Consider the following 24,992-nt stretch of genomic DNA (forward strand, 5'->3'; position numbering starts at 1 on the left):
TGATTTAATCTCCTTCTTTAGTCTGAGCTACAAGATGGACCGTGGGCATTTGTTTGGAGTCATTATGTCTTACGTATTGAAACCAGCTGAAAAACTGACAGGGCCCTTCGTGCACTTAGAAATACAGAGTTCTGGCCTCAGAAGGCGATATGGCCATGTCCATGGATCCAAAGGGAATTCCAGGTTTGGCTCACCTCTGCATACAAACTACACGATCACCTATCCCAAACCTCACTACACTGGCTCCAGACGCCCCAAGTGCTTCCGTCAGGTCCCCCTTGTAAAACGCATAATGGAAACCACCATATCCAGATGCCGGGCTTCTGAGAAACTCCAACATTTGGAATGGCTGTTACAGACCCATGCGATACCTTTAGTGGAAGCAAAGCCACCTAGGGACCATCATGCCGTCAACAGTGGAAAGGGAAAGAATAGACTCATTTCCTTCTCCGCTTTTTCCTTTTTCCAGACAGCAATCTGGGGCCATTTGGTGCAGTGCTAAGCCTCCAGCAACCACTAAGGGCACAAAGAATGTGCGAACTGGAAGAGAGTTGTGAGACCCTCAGTATGGTCAATGCCTCTCATTCTAGCAGTCAGGAGGCCTGTGCCCAAAAAGGTGAAGACACCTGCTGAAGGTTACATGGGGAGCCACTGGCCAGCTTGGAGCCTGACTATTCACCACCCACCACGCTTCTGATCTCTGAGAAGAGCACTGTCGAGGCAAGTTCAACCACAGGTAGTACCGTGTGGCGATGAGAACACCAGCAGACAGTTGTGTGTGCAGCTCTGTGGTCCTAGGCCCATTACAACTGAGCAATGCTTCCTTAACCATAGGAAGGGGAAAATCATAACTAGTAATAACCTCTTATTACTAAAACAGGTGCTGTGAAATTCAGATAAAGGTCAAATAATGCCTGTAGGAGGCTACAGAAAACTGCTTTGCCCCACTGTCTTAGAGATGAATTACACTTTAACTTCTTCCACTGAGCTGCTAATAAAGTCAGAAGAAAATTATAAGATTCATACATATTCATAAAGTTTGGTCTGAATTCTTGGTTATTCATGACTGCATTAACCAGAACTCAGTGATCACTAGATCAGACTCCAAAAGTCTCTGATCTTGGCAGCAGATGCAAATATACATTAACTTAAAAGAAACAGTTGAACACTAATCTTCGGGTTAAGATGTAAAACTGAGCTACTCAAACTCACTGTGATGAAGGACCAGTTTTTGTTTTCTTTTGAAGTGTTCCAATCCACCACTGATACTTCTATAAAATACACTAAAAGTAAATTTATAGAAAAAGAAAAAAAAGACTGACACAACAGAAGTCCACTTTTTTTTTTTTTTTTTAAGGATTACCCTTATCAAATTGCTGGAAAAGCTTCTAAATGCTTTGTCTCAAGTTCTACGCCTAGGCGTTGTGTGTGGACTGGCGCACAGTCAGCACTGAATAACAGCAAATACTGCCCACTCACCTGGGCCTCTCAGGACAGCAGGCATGTGCAGTGGGCTTCCAGGGATCAGCTTATCTACTGCTCAAAGCAATCACTGTCAACACCCACATTCACACATGGGGAAAGTGGGGCTCAGGGAAAGCAAACCATTTGCCTAAGATCACATGGCAGAGCAGTAGGGCTGGGATCTAGACCTGGGACTACCTGTCTGAAGTCCACACAAAACGCTGTGTTCTCTCTCCCAAGAGTGTTCAGAGAGAAGCCTGCGCAATCGGTTTTCACTTCACCATTTAACTCAGAGTATGTCATCATTACCCAGGTTGTAGGCAACCAAGCCCTGTTTTCCTATTTTCTTCCTGTTATCTGGGCTTCTGGGCATTTTAATTCATTAAGAAGAATCCTTACATCAGTTAAGATATCTGGAAACAGATTAGGGAAAGATATGGTAACTTGGAGAGAAATGGCCACCAAAATTGGACTTGAACATTTTTTTTTTTTTTATCCCATACTTCTCCCCAGTCATCAGTGTGAGGTAAGGACGGATGGACAGATTGCCCACAAAGCTTACCTTGCCCAACAGCCGAATGCATTTTCTCCATGTCAAACTTAATTTTTGATCTTCCTGGAGTGCTAAGCATCTTTTCCCACACTGTGGTTACTTCTTTAAGACAAGGAGTGATTTCCTCATAATCCAGCTTTAGGCGCTTGTTCAGCAGGTCATTTTCAGAGGCTAGAAGAGATCATTTAAGAACACACGTTAGAGAGAAGGCCACGGCTGCTTACTCACATGTCACTGCTGAGATGCTGAGCGGTTACAGTGAGCTAGTTTACTTCCCATTTTCCTTAACTTGGAAAACACTAAATGCACATAGGAGGTACCCTTGATCTCTCTTGCCCCTTCATTGGCTCTACTCCCGAAATATGCCCCCTCCCTGTCCAGTTCTAGCAATCTCCACAGCTGCCCTATTAAACCACAAATACCTCAAGGACAGGAGCTGTGTGTGAAAATCCCTTAATTAGAGACCAACAAAATTTATTCATCTGAGCCAGGAGAGACATTTCACCCCCCCCCAACCCCACCAAGGAAAGTTCCTTCTTGTTTAGAGCCAAATCTCCTTAGGTAGATTTGGCTACTTAGTCACATTTCTGCTTCCTGCAGCTCAACAGAAGAAATCTGCCCTTTTCATAGGATATCACCCCAAATACACGAAGGTAGTCATTATTTCCCACCAACCTTATTCAGCCTAAACCACATTAAGGGTTGTACCTAAATTACCAAAATGGGGAGTGGGGAGGGGAGGGGAATCAATACAGGAAAAGTTTAACTTGACAATTCTCAGGATTAGATTGGACAACTTCACTGCCATCTGAAACCACTCTATCCTATTTCAACACAGGGGTAATGTTGTGGACCCGAAATCCACTCCGTCTCACGTCTAGGATCCTGACTACAAGTTTATTAGGAGAGCAGATAGGAGGCATAGCTAAGTATAAGCCAATACCTAGGCTTCTGCAGAACTGATCAACTACTGCCTTTTACAATATAATAAGCAAAGACTAAGTCCTCAGTACTCTATATTTAGCAACATTTTATCCTAATGACTCTGAGGCAGGGTTCTGGGTGAGAAAACTGAGGCACGGAGGCTGCGTAGCACCTCCACGGTCCTCAGCAGGAGGGGGAGGGGCCTGGGGCCCTGCCCTTGCCCTCCTCCACTGCCCCACAGGGCTTGCTGATATTATACAGTTTTCCTGGGACGAGGCATGCATGTATCTATCAGAGGCCTTAAATGTTTGACAGAATCCAGTGGAGGTTTCTGGGCCTAGAGTTTTCCGAGTGAAAGATTTTCAACACGAAGGTGATCTCCTTAACAGATACAGGGCCATTCAGATCTTTTTCTTCTCATTTCAGTTTTGGCAAATTACACATTTCATGAAGTTTGTGCATTCCGTCTAAGCTGTTAAGTTTCCTGGCATAAAGTCATTCTTAGTCCTAGAGACACTGACAAGTCAATGCAAACATCTCATGCGTCTGCCCCCCACCCCAATCCCCCTGAAAGTACGTGTACCCTCCCCCACCCCAGCCCCACGTTATTTAGGAGAGGAGGCTGAGCAGGCTCTGAGTCTGCCCAGGGCCACAGAAGTAGCAGTTGCTGGAGGCAGGACCTATCTGAAGACCCCTGAGTTACGCACTACACTTCTGAACCCCAGGGCCTATTACTTTTAAGATGGGAATTATGCTACTGTACTGAGTTGCTCTGATGAGGATTAAAGGAGATGAGATAGACTAAACACCCACAAGATGTCTAGTAATCAGGAAGTGCTCAGAAATTATCAAAAACAAAGGTAAATAAGGAAAAGCATAAAGCATTGCTTTGCAAATTTAGTGCTATAACACGAAATAAAATATTTTCTTTTTCCACATTAGAAATTGAGCAAAGGCTGGCTCCATTAATCTGGTTAATACTCCCCTAACGGTAAAACCTTATTCCTCAGATGCGCGGATTATGTACTTAACTGACCCAATTACTGCCTTCAAGTAAAAATGCATCAAAAGATGTGCTGAAAAGTACTGCAGAGCTCCCTCGTCCGGCCTCTCATTTCACGGGCATAGACACTGAAGTCCGAAGCGAGAACAGGGCTTGCTCAAAGTTATTCACCAGCTGGTGGGGTGTCAAGTGATTCTGGGACCAGGACTGCCTCACCTGTGGGTTTTCATCTACTACTTTAATCTTTTCCTTACTTTGAATAATACTTTTTTTTTTTAAGGTCCCACTAAACCACCCTTGGGACAAATCGGGTTCAGGACCAGCTTTGCTGGGGACGGTGACTGCAGGTAGCACCGGACTCTCGGAGCCAATGGACAATTCTCTGGCTGTGAGCCTGTTGGGCTGCATGGAAGAGCCCAGCAAGCAACGTGTGGAGCCGGCTCTGAGGTCAACAGAGCCATATTATCCAGCTGGAAGATTTGGTTGAAAAGGCTTAATCCACATATTTCACTGTTGGCCCGAGCACCATCCTGCTGTTTGAGTATCCCAATGCTGCTGCCGAAGATCCGAAGCCTCCAAAATGTCTTATCAAGGAAGCCAGTTGGTGAATGCTTGTAACAAACATCAAGGCTCCCAGCCAAGACCTTTAGATACAAGACCAAGCTGTTTAAAATATTAAATAAGGGTCTACAAACCCATGATTTTGCATTTCTGGGGCAAGAGCAACCAGGACTACATGAGATCAAACGGAACTTTGCAAAAGAGTCTTCAAAACATATATCACCATTTGCCATGGATGTAGGGAGTGAATATGGACTTCGGACTAATAATCTTCAGGTCTGATTTATGCCCATTACATAGGGTGGACTGTAGCTGCCCACCCCCAATCCTGCACCATTAACACTGCCTTCACAGATAAAATGTTTTTCCAACTGCAACCATCTCTTAAAGACTTAGTAAGGAAAGGCTAAGAGGCTGGATGCATCAGTGGTTAAATGACCTCCAAACCTGTAGAGATTTTGGAAAAATCAGATTCAATCTTTATTTTGTTTTTTATAGCCAACATATTGCACTTGCTCAACCAGGAAAAAAAAAAAACAACCAAAAACCTTTAAAACATACCTTCAGTTACAATTCATTTAAATTCAAAATTCAATGTGTTAATATGCCATTATGCAGATACAGTGTCTTTAATATGAACTTTAATATGAAGCACGAGGGTGCCTGGGTGGCTCAGTGGGTTGGGCCGCTGCCTTCGGCTCGGGTCGTGATCTCAGGGTCCTGGGCTCGAGTCCCGCATCGGGCTCTCTGCTCAGCAGGGAGCCTGCTTCCTCCTCTCTCTCTCTCTGCCTGCCTCTCTGCCTACTTGTGATCTCTCTCTGTCAAATAAATACATAAAATCTTAAAAAAAAAAAAAAAGAAGCACGAAATTCTGAATTCATGAAGTCAATTCCATGAGCAATCGTGTACTGTCTCCAGACCATGGCTGTATTGAACCACACCCTGTCCTGCATGAGGCTGCCCGTGTGTCTTCATGTATAACAGGGGGAGAATGGTGTTGCAGAAGGGCACAGCTGAGACTGCTGGCCCGGGAGGCAGGCAATGCCTTTTAGTCCCAGCACCACAAAAAGTCAGCTGTTTAACTCAGGGGAAATCAGAATTCAGCTTCCAACTGCCTACAATGGAGTGAAGTGGCTTTAGATCAAGTGATTTGGTTCTTTCTCAGATGCAATGGATCTGGAATAGTAACAAATACTTAATCCACATATTCAAAAGCCAGGAAACAGGCTTAGCCATAGAAGAACCCCAGCATACTCTTCTTCTCATTTCTTTCCCAAACAGCAAGCAATTCAGCTTTAACATCTGATCAATTTCAACCACTGTCAGCTACCACTTAACTTTCCCTTAAAAAGCAACTAGAAGTGGCACCTGGGTGGTGCAGCCAGTTAAAAGGGTGACTCCTGGCTTCCACACAGTTTGAGATCCCAGGGTGGTGGACTGAGCCCCTCCGTGCTCAGGGCAGAGCTTCCTTGAGATTCTCTCTCCCTCTCCCTGCCCCTCCTACTTGTGCGTGCGTGCCCTCTCTCTAAAAGAAAGAAATAAATCGGGTGCCTGGGTGGCTCAGTCAGTTAAGTGTCTGCCTTTGGCTCAGGTCATGATCCCAGGGTCCTAGAATGGAGCCCTGCATCTGGCTCCCTGCTCAGCCAGGAGCCTGTTTCCCCCTCTCCCTCAGCTACACTCCCCACCCAGTTCATGCTTTCTCTCTCTCTCTCTCTCTCTCAAATAAACAAAATAAAATCTTTTAAAATATAAATAAATAAATAAATCCTTAAAAAAAAAATAAAAAAAAAACAGCTTAAAAAACCAACGCAATAGAATGACTGTCTCTAATACACAGTCTACTCCTGGTTGGTTCTGGTCAAATCTCGCTTCTGTATTGATTTAAAGATTTATTTATTTAAGACTTTATCTGTGTGTGAGAGAGAGAGGGAGAGCGCACACACGCAGGTGAGCATGGGGAAGGGGGGCAGAGAGAGATAGAAAGAGAGTTCCAAGCTGACTCCACACCACATGTGGAGCCAGACTCAGGCTCGACCCCACAACCCCACAACCCCAAGATCAACGATCTGAGCCAAAACCAAGAGTCAGATGCTGAACTGACTGAGCCACCCAAGTGCCCCTTGTTTCTGTATTTAATGTGAAAGTTCTGCCCCCATCCCACCCCAACAAAGCTTACCAAATATTTTTTAGGCAAGTCGTGGTCAGGCTTTTATTGGTGACTAAGCTCTTGGCAATACAGGTACTGTACCGCCCTGAAACCATGCTTTCTAAATTACATTAAAGAAGCTTATTATGCTTTCACCAAAAAGGTAAACATATGTTGAACTTTACAGAGCTGGGAAGAGAAATTAACTCAAACAGCAAGAACGAAAGACGGGCCAGGACTGGCCACTGCCAGATGAAATGAGGAAGCCGCGGGACGGTGCTGGCACAGGCTCGTCCACGCCATGCCACACCTGGCAAGGTGTTCCAGGTAACCTGACGAAGCTTTGCCGTTCCTTCTTGTCTGTCTAGCCTTCCTACACACAGCTTTACGTGGCACACTGATCTTGTCTCGTCAGTGGCAGTCACGACGTCTCCCAACATCCCAGGAAGCCAGCCAGCACCATTCCCCTCTTACAGCTATGGCCTGATTTTCCACAGCTGTCATTTTCAAGAAGACCTGTAGTCAGGGTAAGTATTAGGATTTATGACCTACGTGATGAACATAACCGCCTCTCCGCTTTTCAACAAAAATCCCAACCAACAGACACGCGAATACGAGGGCCGTGCTCCAGAGAGGTCACTTCGCTCATGGCACACTCTATGATGTCATCACAGTCAAATCTCTTCTTGACATTGGCTGTTATGTAATTTTTAAAGATTGATTTAGACATCCGCTTTTAGAATAGGCTTCAAGAACACACCAGAAAATGGCAGGAAAACAGAGCTGGGAGAAAACCACATTCAGTGCGTAAAATCCCCTCGACACGGCACCCCTTCCACTGCATCGTCTGGAGACAGTCTGTCTGCCTCAAACCCTGGGCGTGAAGAGCCCACACTATCCGTGTCCATCAGAAGCCCATTCCAGCTACCAAGCTACTTTCTTATCAGAAGGTCTTTTTAAGGGCACCCAGGTGGCTCAGTTGGTTAAATGTCTGCCTTCGGCTCAGGTCATAGTCCCAGAGTCCTGGGATCAAGTCCCACATCGGGCTCTCTGCCCAGGGGGGAGTCTGCTTCTCCCTCTCCCGCTCTCCTTGCTTGTGGTCTCCTGCTCTCTATCAAATAAATAAAATTTTTAAAAAACAAACGAAAGAAACCAAAAAGGTCTTATTACTTTGTATCTGACTCCTTGTTTTTGGTCAAAGATGACACACTTTTTGGACTATGAACCTTATTCGTCAGGCTTGGTGTCTTAATGACCTTCCTCTATAGAGATCTCAAGACAAAAGATGAAGAGCTACAGTCAAGAAGTAAGTTCAAGGACATGTACTCGACTTGCACAACTGGCCTGGGCCAGGGCAGCAGGACTCGATTGCCTCCTTCTGAATGAGAATACCTGACTTCCTGATCAAATGCCCATTTTTTTCCTATGCAGCCAGCACGCTATACTCCAAGACCCAAGTTCTTTTCATTAGACTGCCCACTTGGCTTCTAAGCTGCTACAAAAATAACGTTTTTTGGTTCGAGCAACAGTAAAGAAACAGGAAGTGAACAAAATCTTAACTTGCAAAGTTCATGTCTTATTTTGATACTGATATAACCCCTGGCAAGAACTTGGCTGGTCTGAGTCTCCGTTTCCTCTTCAGGCTAATACCTGCCTTCTGCAGCTGTCAGTAGTATTAAACGTGTCTGTCTATATAAAACCTTGGTTATCAGTTCAGGTAGAACTCAGCTAACAATAAAGCTTAGTCCTCTTCAGATCCCCTGCAACCCACTAAAAATGCACATAGAGCGAGGTTAGGTACTTAAATGACTTGTATAGGATTAGTTCGCATCTACCAGCCAAGCACAGACCATGGCCAAGGGCAAAGTAGGGAGAGAAAGAAAGAGAAAACAAAACAAAAAACACTCTTCAGAGGGTTGAAGCTTACATTTGAAGTTTGTCTCCTGGAAGTTCTAGATGTTATGCTAAAAATTACCATATAGGAATAATTTAATATAGTTGGTGAGATTATCATGAACTCTCCAGAAGGTAAAGAGCATTAACTCAACTTTGAAAAACTGTATTTCATATATATACATATGGATGTATGCATGCTAGAATATTCTGTTTTTCTTTTTAAAGACAGCATACTTATGTCGGATGTGATTCACCTCAGAGCCAAGATAAACGATCAGGCCTGATCATTCCAAAAAATGGTAAACCAACCTTGCAGCTTCTGGTTTTCTTTCTCCATTCTGAGAAGCAGTATCTGCTGTAAAATAGCCTTTTGCCATAACTCTCGAAGCTCCCGAGAGGTCCTTTTCTTTTCCTCTGGGACAGGGCAGAAGGGTCTATCTTCGCAAACTGGTTCTAAAGGAGATCGTGGTGGAAGCTCTCCCAGTTCGGAATAATCTGGGGATGGAAAAGGACATTTCAGAATGGTCATTTTTTTTTTCCCAATATAAATTTAAGCACAGCATCAGATCAGAAAATTTCTGTTATTATGAAGTGGTATCACCAGATCCAAAATTTAGGTTTTAATATGCACTGAAGTAAGTTAGGTCTGAGCCACAACCGTCAAATTAGACAGCAAACAGCAAATGAAAGTTGGAGGACCTGAGGTTATGTTCAAAGATACCTACTTTTAAAGGTGTAAAATTCCTATTTTTTTTTCTGAATTAATGTACTATTGGTGATAGCAAACATTCACCGAGTGCTCACTCGGTACCAGATTGTTCTGAAGGCTTTATGGATACTAGCTTATTTAACACTCAACTACCCTAAGATGTAGCTACCATGACTATTCAGTTTTAAAGAAAAAAGCAAATTGAAGCACATTTGACACCTGCCAAATATCACGCAGCTCAAAGTGCAGAACCAGGATCGGGGACCCAAGCTGGCTGGCTTCCCTGCTCATTCTTAAGCACCATGTTCTAAGGCTAGGTATTCTGGAAGATTAACACGTATTTAATAGTCAAGAATGGCCAATAATAAGAGTGACCATTAGTGGGTCCTGTACCAAGTGCTGGGCACCATGCCAGCTGTTTTATATAGACAGACTCATTTAATCCTGATGACAGCTCCAGAAGGCAGGGATTGGCCTGAAGAGAAAACTGAGGCTCAGAGAAGCAGAGGAAGCTGCCCAGAGTCAGACAGTGAATAAGCACGTGTGCCGGGATCCCAAAATATGTCTGCCTGACTTGGAAGTTCATGCTTTCAGCTCAATAGGCCTATAATTCAAATGTTTCCTATGTCATCAAGTTTCAAATTTCTATTTATTGGCTGAAATCTCTTTGCATTTCACGAATTTGTAACTTTCTCAAGTGCAGACCCCATGTGGCTGGGACACAGGGCTGGTCCAACTCACAAGTACCTTACAGACAAGCAGAAAGAACAACCCACCTGCCTACTCTGAAACTAGCTGAAACAGTGGAAGTTTTTATGTGGAACACGACTCAAGCCATCAGGAAGGATGAATGCCTACCATTTGCACTGAAGTGGATGGAACTGGAGGGGACTATGCAGAGTGAAATAAGTCAGGAAGAGAAAGACAATTATCACATGGCTTCACTCATGTGTGGAACATAAGGGAACACAAGGAACAGAGGACCCCAGGGGAAGGGAGGGAAAACTGAATGGGAAGAAATCAGAGAGGGAGACAAACCATGAGAGACTCTGGACTCCAGGAAGCAGACTGAGGGTTTTAGGGGGAAGCAGGTGATGGGTATTAAGGAGGGCACGTGTGGTGGTGACCACTGGGTGTTATACACGACTAATGAATCGTTGAACATAAGCTCAGACACTAACGATGTACTATATGTTGGCTAATTTGAACATAATAAAAAAAGGTTCTATATGAGTGGGCCCCATCTGAGGCCATGTATTCTTGGAAACGTCCCTCTAAATTGAACCTATACAGAATCACGGTCTTAAACATGTGTGGAAAGCCGTTCACAGACAACGCGGATCTCACAACCTCCCAGATCACAACATACACTCTCTTCCAGGGTACAGTTCCAACAAAGTCCCACACTACAATTAATTTCCAAAGGAGTTTCAGCATTGACTGCTCATTATCTAAAGGTGGGTTTGATTTCCTGTTACGAAATCTCTGAAACCAACACAAGCCACAAAATGTTTCATTTCCTAAAGTGACTTGTCCATCTTAACTCTATTAAAATTACTGGATGAAAAAAACTGATCTCTGATAAGCATTAAGAATGCTTTGTCATCTCTGTACCCATTTAAATGCTTATCACATTTCTACCTACATCTATTTCATTATGATCCTTTAAATGAATCAACAAATAAAAATTCTTCTTTTGGAGGTAGTTTATGCATGTTATAGGAGAACCCTCATGTGTAATGGTCAGTATAGAAGCAGGAATCCCAACTGTCTGTATTGGATGATCTCAATCTTAAAATTATTATGAGAAGCGGGACTGTTCAGTGACCAAAAGGTCAGACTCTGGAGCCAGGCTGTCCAGATTTTAATTAAGACTCTGCATTTTTTGACTTTGTGACCTTCAGCAAGTTGTTTAACCCCTTTATGCCTCAGTTTCCCAATCTGCCAAGCAGGAACAACAGCACCTCCCTCACAGAAGTGTTACAAGGATTAGGGCACCTGGCTGGCTCAGGAGTTTCATCGTCAACTCTTATTTTCAGCTCAGGTCATGATCTCAGGGTCAAGAGATCTGTGCTCCATGTGGAGTTTGCCTCCCTCTGGTCCCCTGCTCACATTCCCTCTCTCTCTCTCTAAAATAAATAAAACCATTTTTTCTTTTAAAGAAGCATTACAGATGGGACGCCTGGGTGGCTCAGTTGGTTAAGCCGCTGCCTTCAGCTCAGGTCATGATCCCGGCGTCCTGGGATCGAGTCCCACATCGGGCTCCTTGCTTGGCAGGGAGCCTGCTTCTCCCTCTGCCTCTGCCTGCCTCTCTGTCTGCCTGTGCTCGCTCTCTCCCCCCCCCCTCTCTCTGATAAATATAATCTTAAAAAAAAAAAAAAAAAAGAAGCGTTACAGGGATTGAGTTAATACATACCCTAGAAACTAACTGAAACAGGGTCAAACACACAGTGAATACTAGCTTCTTATCGTTTGCTATTACATAGCCCTTAATAGCAAAGAAAAAAATAATGGAAGGAAGCACATCAAAATTTAGCCACTTCATGGTTAGCTTTAAAAAGACAAGACATGCCACTTGTCAGGGAGGGTCTGCCTGGCACCCAGCAGGTGCTGAGCGGACAGCGCCGAAGGAGAGACACAGATGGGTGCTAGGTTTGCATGTGCTGGCTGCTCTTCCTTGTACTTCCCAAATTCGTGACAATAAATGTAATTTTTAGAACCAACTGAAGAAAGGTAATGCAAATCTGTTCTCGATTTGAATCAAAGATTGCAAAATGTTCTGCAAAACACTTAGAAACAAATGAATCCCCCCTTGTGCACTTAGCATGAGTTGGTCCCAACAGAGCCGAAGTGGATTCTTTTTCCAGGAGGCATTTCAGTCCGTATTCTTCTTCAGTCTTATTCTGCAGCCTGGAGGCTTCCCTCTTGGCTGCTAAAACTCTGCAAGACACTGCGGCAGCGATTCAAGCTCTGCTTCACCTCATCGGAAGGAGTCAAGGGTCTCGTTTCCCAAAAGTGATGGCAGGGAGACGGCATCGCATGGGCAGGTGCCGTGGGGGCAGCCGTGAGCAGTGCCGCACTTTCACGGGCATGCAGAAAGACAGCCAGGGACTTGTCCCATGACAGCAGGAGGCACAGTGTAGACATTTCCCTCACCCTCAAACCCTGCTCATCGGTCAAGGACTCCTGTCACCTAGCCTCCTGCCCCCAGCCTCACCCCTGCTCTTCACCACTGCCCTACTCCTCTGCTGCGTCTGGAAAATTCCTAAGACGTTCCTTTCAAATCCTGCAACATCATGAACAGAGCAGGGGAGACGCAGGCTGGGCTGAATGGACAGGTCTGGGGGTTGAGGCTTCTTGGTCCCCGGATCCACTGTTCTCTGCTGGTTGGCCTGCTGACGAAAGCCAAAGTCTAAGGAAGCACAAGGTCCGCAAGGGTACAGGCATTGTTTGGCGACGGTGATATGCGCTGTCTCCCTAAAGTCGTTGCCCCAATGTTCTCGGCTTCTGCCTCCTTTTTACAGTTGATCGCAGCTCCGTTTCGAAACACTCACTCTGAGTCCTTGACACCAATAAGCTTGTCTGATTCTCACGACCACTTCATGAAACAGGTGATCCTGCCATCCTCATTTTACAGCCCAAATAATTAAGGAGCAGTGAGGTTTTGTAACCTGGTCAAGGTCAGAGCCATCACGTGTAGACACACAAGCATCATGCAGGGATCTTGCTACAACCCAGATTTTGACTGAGGTCGTCTTTGGAGGGGGCCCTGGGAGTCTGCATTTCTAGCCAGCTCCCTGGTGAGGCTGCCACTGCTGGTTCTCAGAGCACATTCGGGGGCTCTGCACCACAGCTCCCCTCTTCATTCACTCATGTGGTGCTCTGTGCCCCAGACCGTGTCAGCTCCTTTCCTTTCCCTGCCGCCACGCAGCACAGGGCAGGCACTGTCGGAGTTGGCTGCCTGAGTTGAGGCATTCACATGTGGCCAGAGTTTGTCCTGACCTTAGCCGGGGTGCCAAGGCCAAGCACAGAACATGAAGAAAGAGTGCGAGTACTAGCACTGATTTTGCCTCTCAGTATACAAAATAAAAGCTAATCCACTGTAAAGGTCACCAAATAACCCTAACAGTTGACAGGAGTGTTTTCTCAACTTCTCAGCACTACTGACATTTTGGGCTGGCTTATTCTTCGTCATGGGGACGGTTTTGTGCATTTTAAAGCATTTAGCAGGATCCCTAGGCACTACCCACCAGAGGATAGTAGCATCCGCCCACCCCAGTAGTGAGCATCCAAAATGCGCTGACATTGCTAAGCATCTAAGGGAGAAGGGAGAGGACACAATCACCCAGAAGAACCCCATGCAGAATAAAAAAACCCATCGCCATTCCTCTCCTAAACCCTAGGAAGGGGTAAAAATATATCCCCTTCACCCAAGTTCATTTTAGGTGCTATCAATTACCCATGTTCCAGTTTGTAATTAACAACTTTTAAGTATATCATCCTTTGTTCCTATTAAGCATAGCCTAGGTACAAAGTAGTTTAGTAACTTACAAAAAGGCTGATAGTTAAATATTGGTTTGTTCTAGATCTGGCCTGACTAAATGAACCCGAGTTGACTGTTTTCTGATCAATGCAAAATGACCCAGGCTTGGGCTGAGGGCATAGCTTTCTACCAGTCCTCTTTCATGGGCACATGCTTGGGGGTACAGAGTGCTTGGGGTATAGTCTCGTGAGATGTATAGTCAACACGCATGGAGATGAGGGGAGTGGCCGGGTGAGGATAATATGAAGATGTTGGTCAACGGTCCGCTGAGACCCTTATTCTAATAATAAATATGTGCATTATTTTAACTTGGATCACTCTGGAGCCATTTACACCTGTAGTTACTGAATCCCTTATATGTACCCCATGTGACGTGCTAGGTGGTCTAAGAGAGGCTCCTTTGACGTTTCTAACATTCTTCAGAACAACACTGGGGATCTGGCTTCCTTCCCCGACTTACACGTTGCTGAGAAGCTGCTGGACAGAGGCTGACAGGGAAGAGCACAGTAGGGGACGGGCTAGGCCCCCTCCACCCCCTGGCCGGCTTGGCGGTCTCTTTGTACACCTCTGTAAGCACGGCCTCCTTTGGGGGTTCCCATCCCTCGGTGCAAAGTGTGAGAAATGATACTTACCTCTGACTGCCCCAACTGTGGAGCCCGCAGGCACTGACAGACAGACAGACTTCTATATCTGCTGGGTCCCGAAACCAAAGGGCCGCAATGACACGCTAGCCTGGGATTAGACTGTCCTATTCGGACATGCCCTGTGACAGGATGGAGGACGCTGGGATCACAGAGCCTTGCAGAAACAAGAGGCTTCAGAGGGTTCTGAGAACTTTTAAGACCAGCCACTTTAAACCAGGCAACTGCCTCCCCTGAAATCCTTGCTGTGACATTCCCAACGGGGAGGTAAGTATGACCTAGGTTGGTATGTCAATACTTTAGCGGCTAAACTGTTCTCCTGAAATTGTGCTGCTCCATCCTGCCCTCCCCGTCTCTGCACACAGGTGTGCGGGAAGCGCAGGACTCCGCATCATCGGTGTGAGCACGGCTGACGCTGTGACCAGTCTCCATCTCAAAAATCCTGATCTCTTGTGCCAAAAGAGAAAGAAATGCTTAAGATTCCAGTTTATTCTGAAACCTCTGTTTTAGCAACATGACTAGATTTTGGAAATGAGAATTAAAACTGAACAATAAGCCTCTGGAGAAAAGTTAACAATAACGGGGATTAACATCTACAGCATCTGTTGTTACCAAAAGCTGAAGACAATTTCTTTAAAAACCAGAGTAAAATAACGGTGCAGACACAGGAAAGGAACAGGCAGTCCTCCGTGAACGCTGTCAGACTGTTTACAAAGCACAAACAACTTTACCTCTCCTACAACAGGAGGTTGGTGTGGGAGAGCAGGGACTTCTGTGTCCCCTGGTCAGCCCCATGCCGGGGGAAAAAAGCCAGCGCGCGCGCACACACACACGAAACAGTCACTGAACAAAAGGATTCATTTACCTGAACAAAAGGATTCATTTACCCAAGACTGCCCTACTGTGTCTTCTTTGGAAAATAACAACAACAATAATAATAATAATAGAACTTCCTTACTTTCTACAGTTGCATTATAGAATGGTCCAGCCACGGGGAGACAGGATTTCTTCTTTCGTTATTTTTTTTTTAAAGATTTTATTTATTTATTTGACAGACAGAGATCACAAATAGGCAGAGAGAGAGGCAGAGAGGATTTCTTCTTTTAAAAATAGTGTTTTGTGGGGTGCCTGGGTGGCTCAGTGGGTTGAGCCTCTGCCTTCTGCTCCGGTCATGATCTCAGGGTCCTGGGATCAAGCCCCGCATCAGGATCTCTGCTCAGCAGGGAGCCTGCTTCCCTTCCTCTCTCTCTGCCTCCCTCTCTGCCTACTTGTGATCTCTGTAAATAAATAAAATCTTAAAATAAATAAATAAATAAAAATAGTATTTTGTAAAAAGAAATATTTTTGAGTTTTTACCACATGCCTGCTAGAAATCCAAATATGACTAGGACACAATCCCTCAAGTTTCAAAAGGGTGATTAGAAGAAATGTGTGGTTGCTAGGAAGTACAAAGAAAATGTTCTAGAAAATTAGCAAAGAAAATGAATCTCTCCTGTCAGATCAAGAGCGTGAGCCCTGGGGTCACACGTCTGGGGTCAAATCCCAGCTCCACCGCTAAGGCAGCCACTCAAACGCAACCATGTGGTCTGACACTTTACACTCATTGCCTCACTGCAGACTCCTCTGTGGAATCGTGTGTGTGGTTAAGTAGTAAATGTGTGAAAAACACAAGCCGGGCACAAAGCAAGCGTCCAATCAAACGGCAACTACCATCCTTCTTGTCACCGTCATCAGGACCAGGTTTCTGGAAGTGGTGGTGGTTCTTGAAGGACAAGGAAAAGTCACACAGGTGGAAATGACGGGAGCCATTTCAAGTACATGGGACTACACGAACAAGGTGGCCAGGTGACCATCAGCTACTCATCCAGTGACCCGTTTCAGCTAATGAGCAGGTGTATGTGTGTATGTGAAAATAAGACAAGAATGGTTAAGCCCAGATTATGGAAAACATTGAATGATTAATTTATGTATTAGCGGGTAAGGAAATGGGAATCATGAGAGATTTTAGCTTTTTACAGTTTTTAAGGAAAATGTGTTCCATTTGTGTGTTCTTTAGCCCTGGAAAGAGACTGTGGCTGTCAGGGAATGTACAGCTTAGCAGATTAGACAAATGAAGGGCTAGTACAAAACCACGTGAGAAAGCCCTGGGCCAGGGGGTGGGTGGGGTGCTGTGAAGACAGAAGAGGAAAACTAACTCTGCCTGAGATGGCATGCAAGGGGAGGAGAGGGTACGTGCTGGGGAGCTGGCACACACATTTTATTAAAAAGTAGCAGCCCATCTATGTAGAAACTAGAAACAAGAGCAAGGGTCTTACAGGTCTCCATCTCTACACGCTTCCAAGTTAGCTGTTTGGGGGTTGGAGGGAGTCTCCAAGGCTCTATGAAGCCAAAAGCCTGAGCCCCCCTACTCGGGGGTTCTGAGGATGGCTCCAAGGGGCAGCAGTGAAGGTAGCATGAGCTGGGAAGTCCAGCCCAGACAGCCAGGCAGAGGCACCAGGACTGCAGGCAAGGTGGACAGGGGATACTCCTGGGGACTCTGGTCAGCCCGCCACGTCCCCAGCTGCCCCCTTCTGGGCTGAGCTCTGAGAGCAGAGCAGCACCAAGAGCTTAGTTTCCTGGTGGTGGGGAGCTGGCGGCTACGGACGTTAAGGCCTACATAAAGCTTGAAAAGAACCAAGAAAATGCTGTAGATGAATTTTTATATTTACCGCAGGAGATAAAATCACCCTTTGAAAGGAGCAGCATTTGTTTTTGCATTTGCAAGGGGAATGATACTGTACTTTTCAACAGGGCTGAAGGTCAGAGCTCTTGTTTCTTGATTAAAGTCAATACGAGCATGGAGAGGAACATCTATTCAGTCTGTCGGATTATAAAGCGCTGAGCTCGGTCCCAGTTTGCTCTCTCTGTTACCACATACATAACACTGGACCTCAAACCATGGTCCTTGGGATCTTGTGGGACACCTCATGGTGGAAAAGCACCACAAGCAGCTCCAAAGCCCCCTAGTCAGTGCCAGCAGGATGTGTGTGTGTGTGTGTGTGTGTGTGAGAGAGAGAGAGAGAGGAGGTGTCCGGGGATGTCCCGCCAGCAGCCGTTGAGTGCCCACTGCCGCAGGCACTCCTTGCTCACGCTCCTTCCTTCTTTGGGACTTGCGGGGGAAACGGTCAGCATTCACAGGAACACAGGGGCCCAGGGCTAAAAGGGCACCAGAAGATGATGTAGGTCAACTCCCCTCCTTCCTCAGCGGGGGAAACTGGGGCTCAGAGAGGTCCAAACTCACATTTTTTGGACCCCTGACTATCTATGTACACACCAGGCCATGTGGTTTCCAAGACCCCGCTGATTCCATGCTCACAGCCACCTGATAAGCAAGGACTGTTTCTATTCCCTAATGGCACAGCCTGAGATACGGAACTCGCACTCAGGCGCCGGGTGCTTGAATTGATGGGAGGGAGTCCGAGCTGCCACTCCCTACCCAGGAGAGAAGCCGCCTGACTCTCCGTGCCTCAGTTCCCTCATCCATAAATCCCAGACAATAACTGCCTCTGCCTCCCAGAGCTTTGTTGTGAGACCAAACGAAAAATCCTTATGAACACATACGATTGTACGTGGCCAGGGATAAGTAGGAAATTCCTATCATCATCAGTATCTATTTTATTCTAAACCTGGCAGAATTATTCTCCTCCACAAGAAGGAGGAGAAGAAAGACTTCTCCACAATCAGAGTCAAACTGGGGCTGGGGAGATAGAAGAAACCCGGTTTACCGAAGAACACGGGGGAAGACAGGCGCTTATTTTTCCCAGGGGCCTTCCCCCAACAACAAAAGGTCCCTGGTCACTGCCTTAGCACATCCGGGACCTGGGTCCCAATAGACACGGACTCACGGGACAGGGACGGCCACCCTCACAATAGCGGGGATGCCCTTCTAGCCTTTGTCTGGCTGCCACAGCCTCTGGAGAAACACCATTCCCTGCCCCGTCAGATCCAGCAGCACCTCCTTTATGCTGCCCCAGCACCTGGTAAACGTCAACTGAGCCGCCAGGATTCTGAGGACGGCTTCGCTGGAGCCGAAAACCACTGCCCTGAGCACCGACAGTCAAGTCCAGAGGAGCTCCGAGAAGATCAAGCGGCCGGGAGCATCTTGGGGGAAAAGGAAGCAGAAGGGAAAGAAGAAAAGGAGGGACAGTCTAGACAGAGGCGACAAGGACGCATAAGCATGGAAGACAGAAGCAAAACCCTCGGGTGGCACTCAGTTCCAGCCCAAGCAACAGGCTCAGCTCTTTTCCACAGTTTTATTCCTAAATTGTGCAAAAGCTATTATAAAACTTGATCTAAACTTTACACAACCATATGTGAATATACAGAAGCCTGATACCCATGTACACACGGAGCTTTATAAGAAAAACAGTACGAAGCATGTGTTAATCACCCCCACGTCCAATCATTAATTTGCCCAAGAACAATGAAATGAAACCCCCCCCCCAGCTCTGTGCCCAAGGAGAGAGCAGAGGACACCACCATGACAGGTGGGTATGTGCGCGGCAGCAGGAGGGCCCACAGAGGGTGGCCGGCATGCCAGAGACAGGGACAGGACAGCACTGCAGACAACGGTCAGGGGCTGAGTACCGAAGCGTGACCAAGTGGGCCGACTGCCCGGGATGGAAGGACACAGGTTGTGTGCAGGCTGGGGTGCGGCAGGACAGGCAGACGGTAGGACAGGAGTCGGGTTGAACCCTCCCATGCTAGGAAGCAAGACGACCAACCCGACACAGCGCGAGGAGACGGGAAGAAACCACAAGCCACCAGGCTCTGTTTCAGGGGCTCCCCTTCTGCCCACACTCAACCTTTTGATCTTGTCCATATGGAGATTCTAAAGGAGTCAGACCGCCCTGTGTTCATCATTTACGCCGTAACTCTCCAGGACGACAGCTGCTGGTCAAGCCTTCCTGACCCCCGTCCTCTGAACCTGGGCCGGGAGTTAGGCCCACGGGAGCAGCTCCAGGCCAGCAGCCTCTGTAGCCTCCGCGTCCTCGGTGGAGCAGTTGGTCTTGCCACCACTTAGACTGACTGGCTGGCAGACTGGGACGGGGGAGGCCCAGGGACCGGGGTTTTAACATCTGGAATTCTATGCACACTGAAGCGCAAGAATCCCTGGCCTTTGGCAAGTCAGCATTTCCTCAGCTTTCTTAGGTTGTAGATTTACCTTAATTGGTGGTTTCACATTATCCAACACTGGAAGTGGAGTTACCTTTTAAATAAATAATTTCAAATTAATTAAGGACTCCATCCATTACAGATAAACTGGGCATTAAATAAAAATTTAAAATATAACATATCTTCATGGCCAAATACCAGCCAAATCTCATTTTCATCTTTGTCAAAGGCAACTGTTGGAAATAAAATTAATACCATTTTCTCAAGAAATGCATCCAGTCATCCCTCCCTGCTGACCCAGATCAACTACCCATGCTATTACACCCATAACAAATTTCCTTCCAGAAAACTTCCAGATCTGAACATAAATAGTCAGCAACACAGACGGATGAGTCACCGAACAGAAAGAGAAAAACCTACTACTAAAGCTAAGGTCACGATTTCTCAATCTGTGATATTGGACCCTCTGCAGAAAAGCAGCTCATCTGTTTACAACACAGATTTTGACACCTACCCCCCACCAATGTGAGCCCCTCCAAGAAGAGCCCCTGCCCCACACCCTGCAAGGAAGATGGGGCGGTGGGGGGGTGCTTTTGGCATCTGCTCCTACTAGAAGCCTGGAGAGGTTGGCAACATTCTACCCTCAAATCTCCCTGACTACAGCAAAGGGCACTGCGGGGTCTGAGTTACACTGGGTACAAGTAAGTGGCTGCATCATGGAAGGAGCGCGTTCAAACTCTACCCCACGAAGCTGACAGCAAAGTCCACGCAGGGGCCCGGGGAGTGGTGGGGGACGCAGCTGCCTGAGTTCAGCATCGAGGCCGAGGAGCTGCAATAACACTGGTTCCCAACGTTCCAGAAGCTGAAAGTGCAAATTCAGAGTGCCAGCATGCTCCGGTTCTTGGGAAGGCCCTTTTCCTGGCTTGTCTCTTCCTCCCCGTGCTCCCATGTGGCAGCGAGAGAGAGCGAGAGAGCACACACGCACTCTGGTCTCCTCTTAGAAGGCACTGATCCCATCACGGAGGCCTGATCTGCACGCGTGGGCTCAGGTAAACCCAGCTGCCTCCACAAGGCCCCAGCCCCAACACAGTAAGTACTGGGGCTTTAACATGTGAATGTTCAGGGACACACTCAATCCACAGCAGGAGCAAAAATGGTTCGAAAGTACCGCTTCTCTCTGTTTCTGCAGGGCCATGGGATTTCATGGGTTTTAGGGCCTCTAAAAACTTTCTTTTAAAAGGGTTGTCAGTAGCTACAAAAAAAGTTTTGAGGGTACAGATAACAAGGTTTTATTATGACCAGAAGCAATAGGATGGTGTTTTGAGTCTTGATGGACTGGCATAATTCAGAACCTTTTTTTGTGGGAGAGAGGAGACCTGCAGGCCAGAAAGGAGGAGTTGCTCGAGTGAAGGTGCCATGGTATTCCGGCCCAGAGCCACCCTTCCTTCTGAATTCACGGTACTTGTTATTGATGTCAACGTGGTAGCTGGGTTGTGCTGCCACGGGACCCCTTACCCATTTTATCTTGGGCATCTTTTATAAGCCAGATCCTGGGATAGGGCTTACATGTGAACTGTCCTGTAACGTCATGTCACGTCATGACCAGCTGGCTTCCATGTCAGTGCAGGACAACCTGGTTCTCAACCCCCAGCAAGAAGCAGAGGTCGAATGGTACTTCCAACTGCCCCTGTTTCCGGGCACCATCTAGGTACTTAAACCAGGGCTCAAACGAGAAGCCCCATTTCAGAGAAAATCACTCGAACACCCATAAGGTGATGAAGAGAACAGGACAACTATGCAACCTCAAGACACGAGACAAACACAATCTGTTGCTATAAAATCAGAGAAAAATGAAGTGGACCCAGAAACAATGCAGGTGCTAGGGCATGACCCCCACGCTGCTGAAAATCCACAAAGAACTCTGACTCAAAACTCAATGACCAACAGCATACTACTGACCAGAATTCTTACCGATAGGCAATAGTCAATTTAACGCATATTTTGTTGTATTATTTACTGTATTTTTTTTAAAGATTTTATTTATTTATTTGACAGAGATCACAAGTAGGCAGAGAGGCAGGCAGAGAGAAAGAGAGGAGGAAGCAGGCTCCCTGCAGAGCAGAGAGCCCGACGTGGGGCTCGATCCCAGGACCCTGGGATCATGACCTGAGCCGAAGGCAGAGGCTTTAACCCACTGAGCCACCCAGGCGCCCCTATTTACTGTATTCTTATGACAAAGGTAGGGAAAAGAAAATGTCAAAACATCCAAAGGAAGAAAAAAATACATTTGTATTCCTGTACTGTATCTGTTGAAAACAAACAAACAAAAACCCTGTAGAAGTGAATCTGTACAGTTCGACCCCATATTGGTCATCAAGGGTCAAAGGTACATTCAAGGCAAAAAAAAAAAAATTCAAGTTTTGTGAAAGAAAAAAGTCAAGATACAGGTTCTGCCACACAGAGAAATATAAACAGGTAGATGTAGTATATTTAATAAATAACATTTATCAAGTTTGGTTGGAAAAGGATCATTTTATCCTGACAAAGTCATAAACCCCAAATCATTAACGTCATCACTATGAAGAAGGAAAACCCCTCATCCCTCCGAGGGCAGCTTTCTAATTCAGAACCTGGAACTCGGCTCTAGCTGTACCCAGCCTTCTCCTCTCCTTCTCCCCCAGGATTTGTCCTTTGTCTCTCCTACCACACCTGCACACTCCTTTATCCAGCATAAATCCACTTTCAACCCAGTTCTTCTGTGCACTCAGAATATTTATAGGTTAAAGAGCACAGTAAAGTGCTTGCATTGCATCAGGGGCAGGGGTTGTATCTTGTCTGCAGACTTCGTCTTCTGTTAAAAACTGTGTGGGTGGGCCCTGGTGATGTGAGATCAAGACTGAGTCAGGCATAGGAAGAACCACACGGAGAGGCAGAGAAAAAGCTGCTGCCGCCACCGAAGCCTGAAAGAGGGGCCCGAGAGGCAGCCCAGGAACAGGAAGGAGGGGGCGGAGATAGCGCGTGTGGGAGGAGAGAGTGCTCCGCGAAGTCAGGGCCAAGGCCGTGGGGGCCAATCTCCCATGACTGGCAAAATGGGAACCAGTGGCACGGATGGTGATTCTCAAGAAGAGGAGCCCCATTTTCCCTTATGGACCAGGCGAGGGGCCCTAGGTGGGCGAAGGGGATAGGTGGCCTGGGCACACTTGGGACTCGCCTACAGGGAGGAGTGTTTGGAACTATTCCACTAGAAATAATCTTAAATATGGGGCTGTGATGGGACCTCCTCGGGTCCCACCGAAGAGCTGGGGAGGCCTTCCGTGGGAACTTGTGGGAACGGGGAGCCCTGTCAGGAGAGGGGATGGTGGGGAATATAAGGAAGAAATCTATGACCCCCAGACCCCCCCCCCAAAATATCCAAGGCAGGAGGGAGGAAAGAAAGGTCCCAATAGCACCCCCGGGCAGCTAGGAAACCTTGATGGGGTTCTGGTGGCAGGACAGTCCCACAGTGAGGACTCAGAGCTGAAGGCAGAGAAGAACGGATGCTCGAAGCCCCAGCTTTAAACTCCGCCGCCCTCCCCCCTCCTCCCACACATCTGTGGCTAGAAACACGAGCCCCACCCGTCCCATTACACAATGCTTATCTGGATATGATCTAAGGTCAGACTCCATGAGAGGAAGGCCACGACGTAAAAGTTAGGAAATACTTCTGGGCTTCGCTGGGGAGAGGAGATGGGGAAGTCCACCCTGTGAAACAAAGGAGGTGACCACAGCGGCCGTGGTTCTTCCCCCGACTCGACACAGGGCTCACTGGGCTATATGTGGAAATGTGACCTTTCCACCTGGAAAATCCCCGCCTCACTGCCTTCCTTAGAAGGGCCCATCTCCTGAAGGAAGCCAACGCAGAGAGCAGCACTCTTTTTAGGTATCCACACACCTGCTTGGCAGCTGGGAAGCTTGGGTTTTAGCTGTGTAAAATTTCAGGCTTTGTCCTTGAGGAGAAAATGGAAACCGACAGCATGGTCATCGCGGTGGCTTCCATCCTTGGAAGTCAGCACCCTGACGTTCATTCAAAACCCTAACAGCCCTCACACAATCGGGTTGTGTTTGAAGACTGTGTTGGTTATCAGCAAATTCTTTAAACATCACCAGAGCTTCCTCACCCAAACAAACTCAAGAAAGAAGCAACATTCTCCTTGGAAAGTCTGTAGTGACCATAACTGAACATGGCGCCTCCCAGAACTCTGAGCTTCCGTCTGCAGATCCTCAGAGGGAGAGGTGCTACGTGAGCACACGGATGCGGGAAACTGGCCGCTCAGAGGGAGCCCCTCCAAAGGATGGACACTTTTGTAAGCACCCTGGCACAACACAGTAAACCAAGTACGGTGAACACAGCCCCAAAGTGGCGCCTTAAATTTTAAGGAAGGTCGGCATGGCAGGAGTTGACCCTCCAGAGCCTGGGGACCCTGTGTGTAGCCAGTCAAGCCTCAGCTCACTGCACTGGTCAACCTCTGGGCATCTGGAAAGCTGCCTGTTGTCTGACCTTCTGCGGGGTCGTTTTAAAGAGCACAACATCGATGACATTTCTTTGCAATCACTGTGGTCTTTTTCTCCCCACCGGGGGGGTTTGAAGAGGGACCAGTCCCCTGTGTCTGTTGGCACTCTTGGCCCACGTGTGGCTTTCCCCTCTCTGAATCCAGAGCACACGGTGGCTCGGCGAGGCAGGGTCTGTCGCCACAGGGGTGCACCTGGGGCGGCACAAGAACAGGACCCACGTCTCCTCCAGCTCCGACTTCAAGCCACGCCACATACTTTGCCAACCGGCTGAAGCCACGGTGTGAACCACCTGCACACTGTCCAGGAGGCTCAGAGAAGTCCTTTCTGGTGACGTGAGTGTCCTTCATATGCCGCAATCTCTGACAACCCAAGAGCAATCCTTTGCTCATCCTAAAAGTCCAGCGATGATAAAAGGGAAGGTGGTGGGACGCGGAATTCAAGGATGGCTGCCATTTTTGGTGGAGACTGAGAGCTGGTTTCAGAGCCTCCCAAACCCTACAAGGAACAGACTGTCTACACTCAGGTAGTGCCCATCTCTTGGGTGCTTCCTTGCTGGCAATCCTATCATCCTGAGCAACACAAGGTGGGTGCTGTTATCACAGCATGTCACACTCCGTGTGACAACATAGGACTCTGTGACAACTGCCCTTGGTCAACAGCTCACACTCAGAGGAGCCAGGACTTAAGCCCAGACCCAGTTGCACTTCAGGATCCATACTTTCCCAACTCACCAACATGGGAAGAACAGATAACTCAGTTACAAAGTAGGCACAAGACTTGAAAAAAGACATCTCTCCAAAGATGATACACAAATGGCCAACAGGAATAAGAAAAGATGCTCAACACC

At 47.1% G+C, this 24,992-nt stretch overlaps 1 protein-coding gene across 8 annotated transcripts in view; it reads right to left on the reverse strand.

Annotated features, from left to right (window-relative positions):
- The window catches only part of TBC1D1 (TBC1 domain family member 1), a 227,663-nt gene that overhangs the window by 38,088 nt on the left and 164,583 nt on the right, over positions 1-24,992 (reverse strand). For all 8 annotated transcript variants that reach the window (XR_014311231.1, XM_082728917.1, XM_082728916.1 and 5 more), the window contains 2 exons: positions 8,857-9,042; positions 2,027-2,188 (listed from right to left, as the gene is read on the reverse strand). Coding sequence is in view for 7 of the 8 variants with exons in the window: in XM_082728917.1 (XP_082585043.1) it covers positions 2,027-2,188; positions 8,857-9,042 (348 nt within the window). In the remaining variant the exon portion in view is untranslated. The remainder of the gene's footprint in view (positions 1-2,026; positions 2,189-8,856; positions 9,043-24,992) is intronic.

This window comes from Mustela nivalis (assembly GCF_964662115.1).
Source record: "Mustela nivalis genome assembly, chromosome: 4".
In the NCBI taxonomy this organism is placed as follows: domain Eukaryota; kingdom Metazoa; phylum Chordata; class Mammalia; order Carnivora; family Mustelidae; genus Mustela; species Mustela nivalis.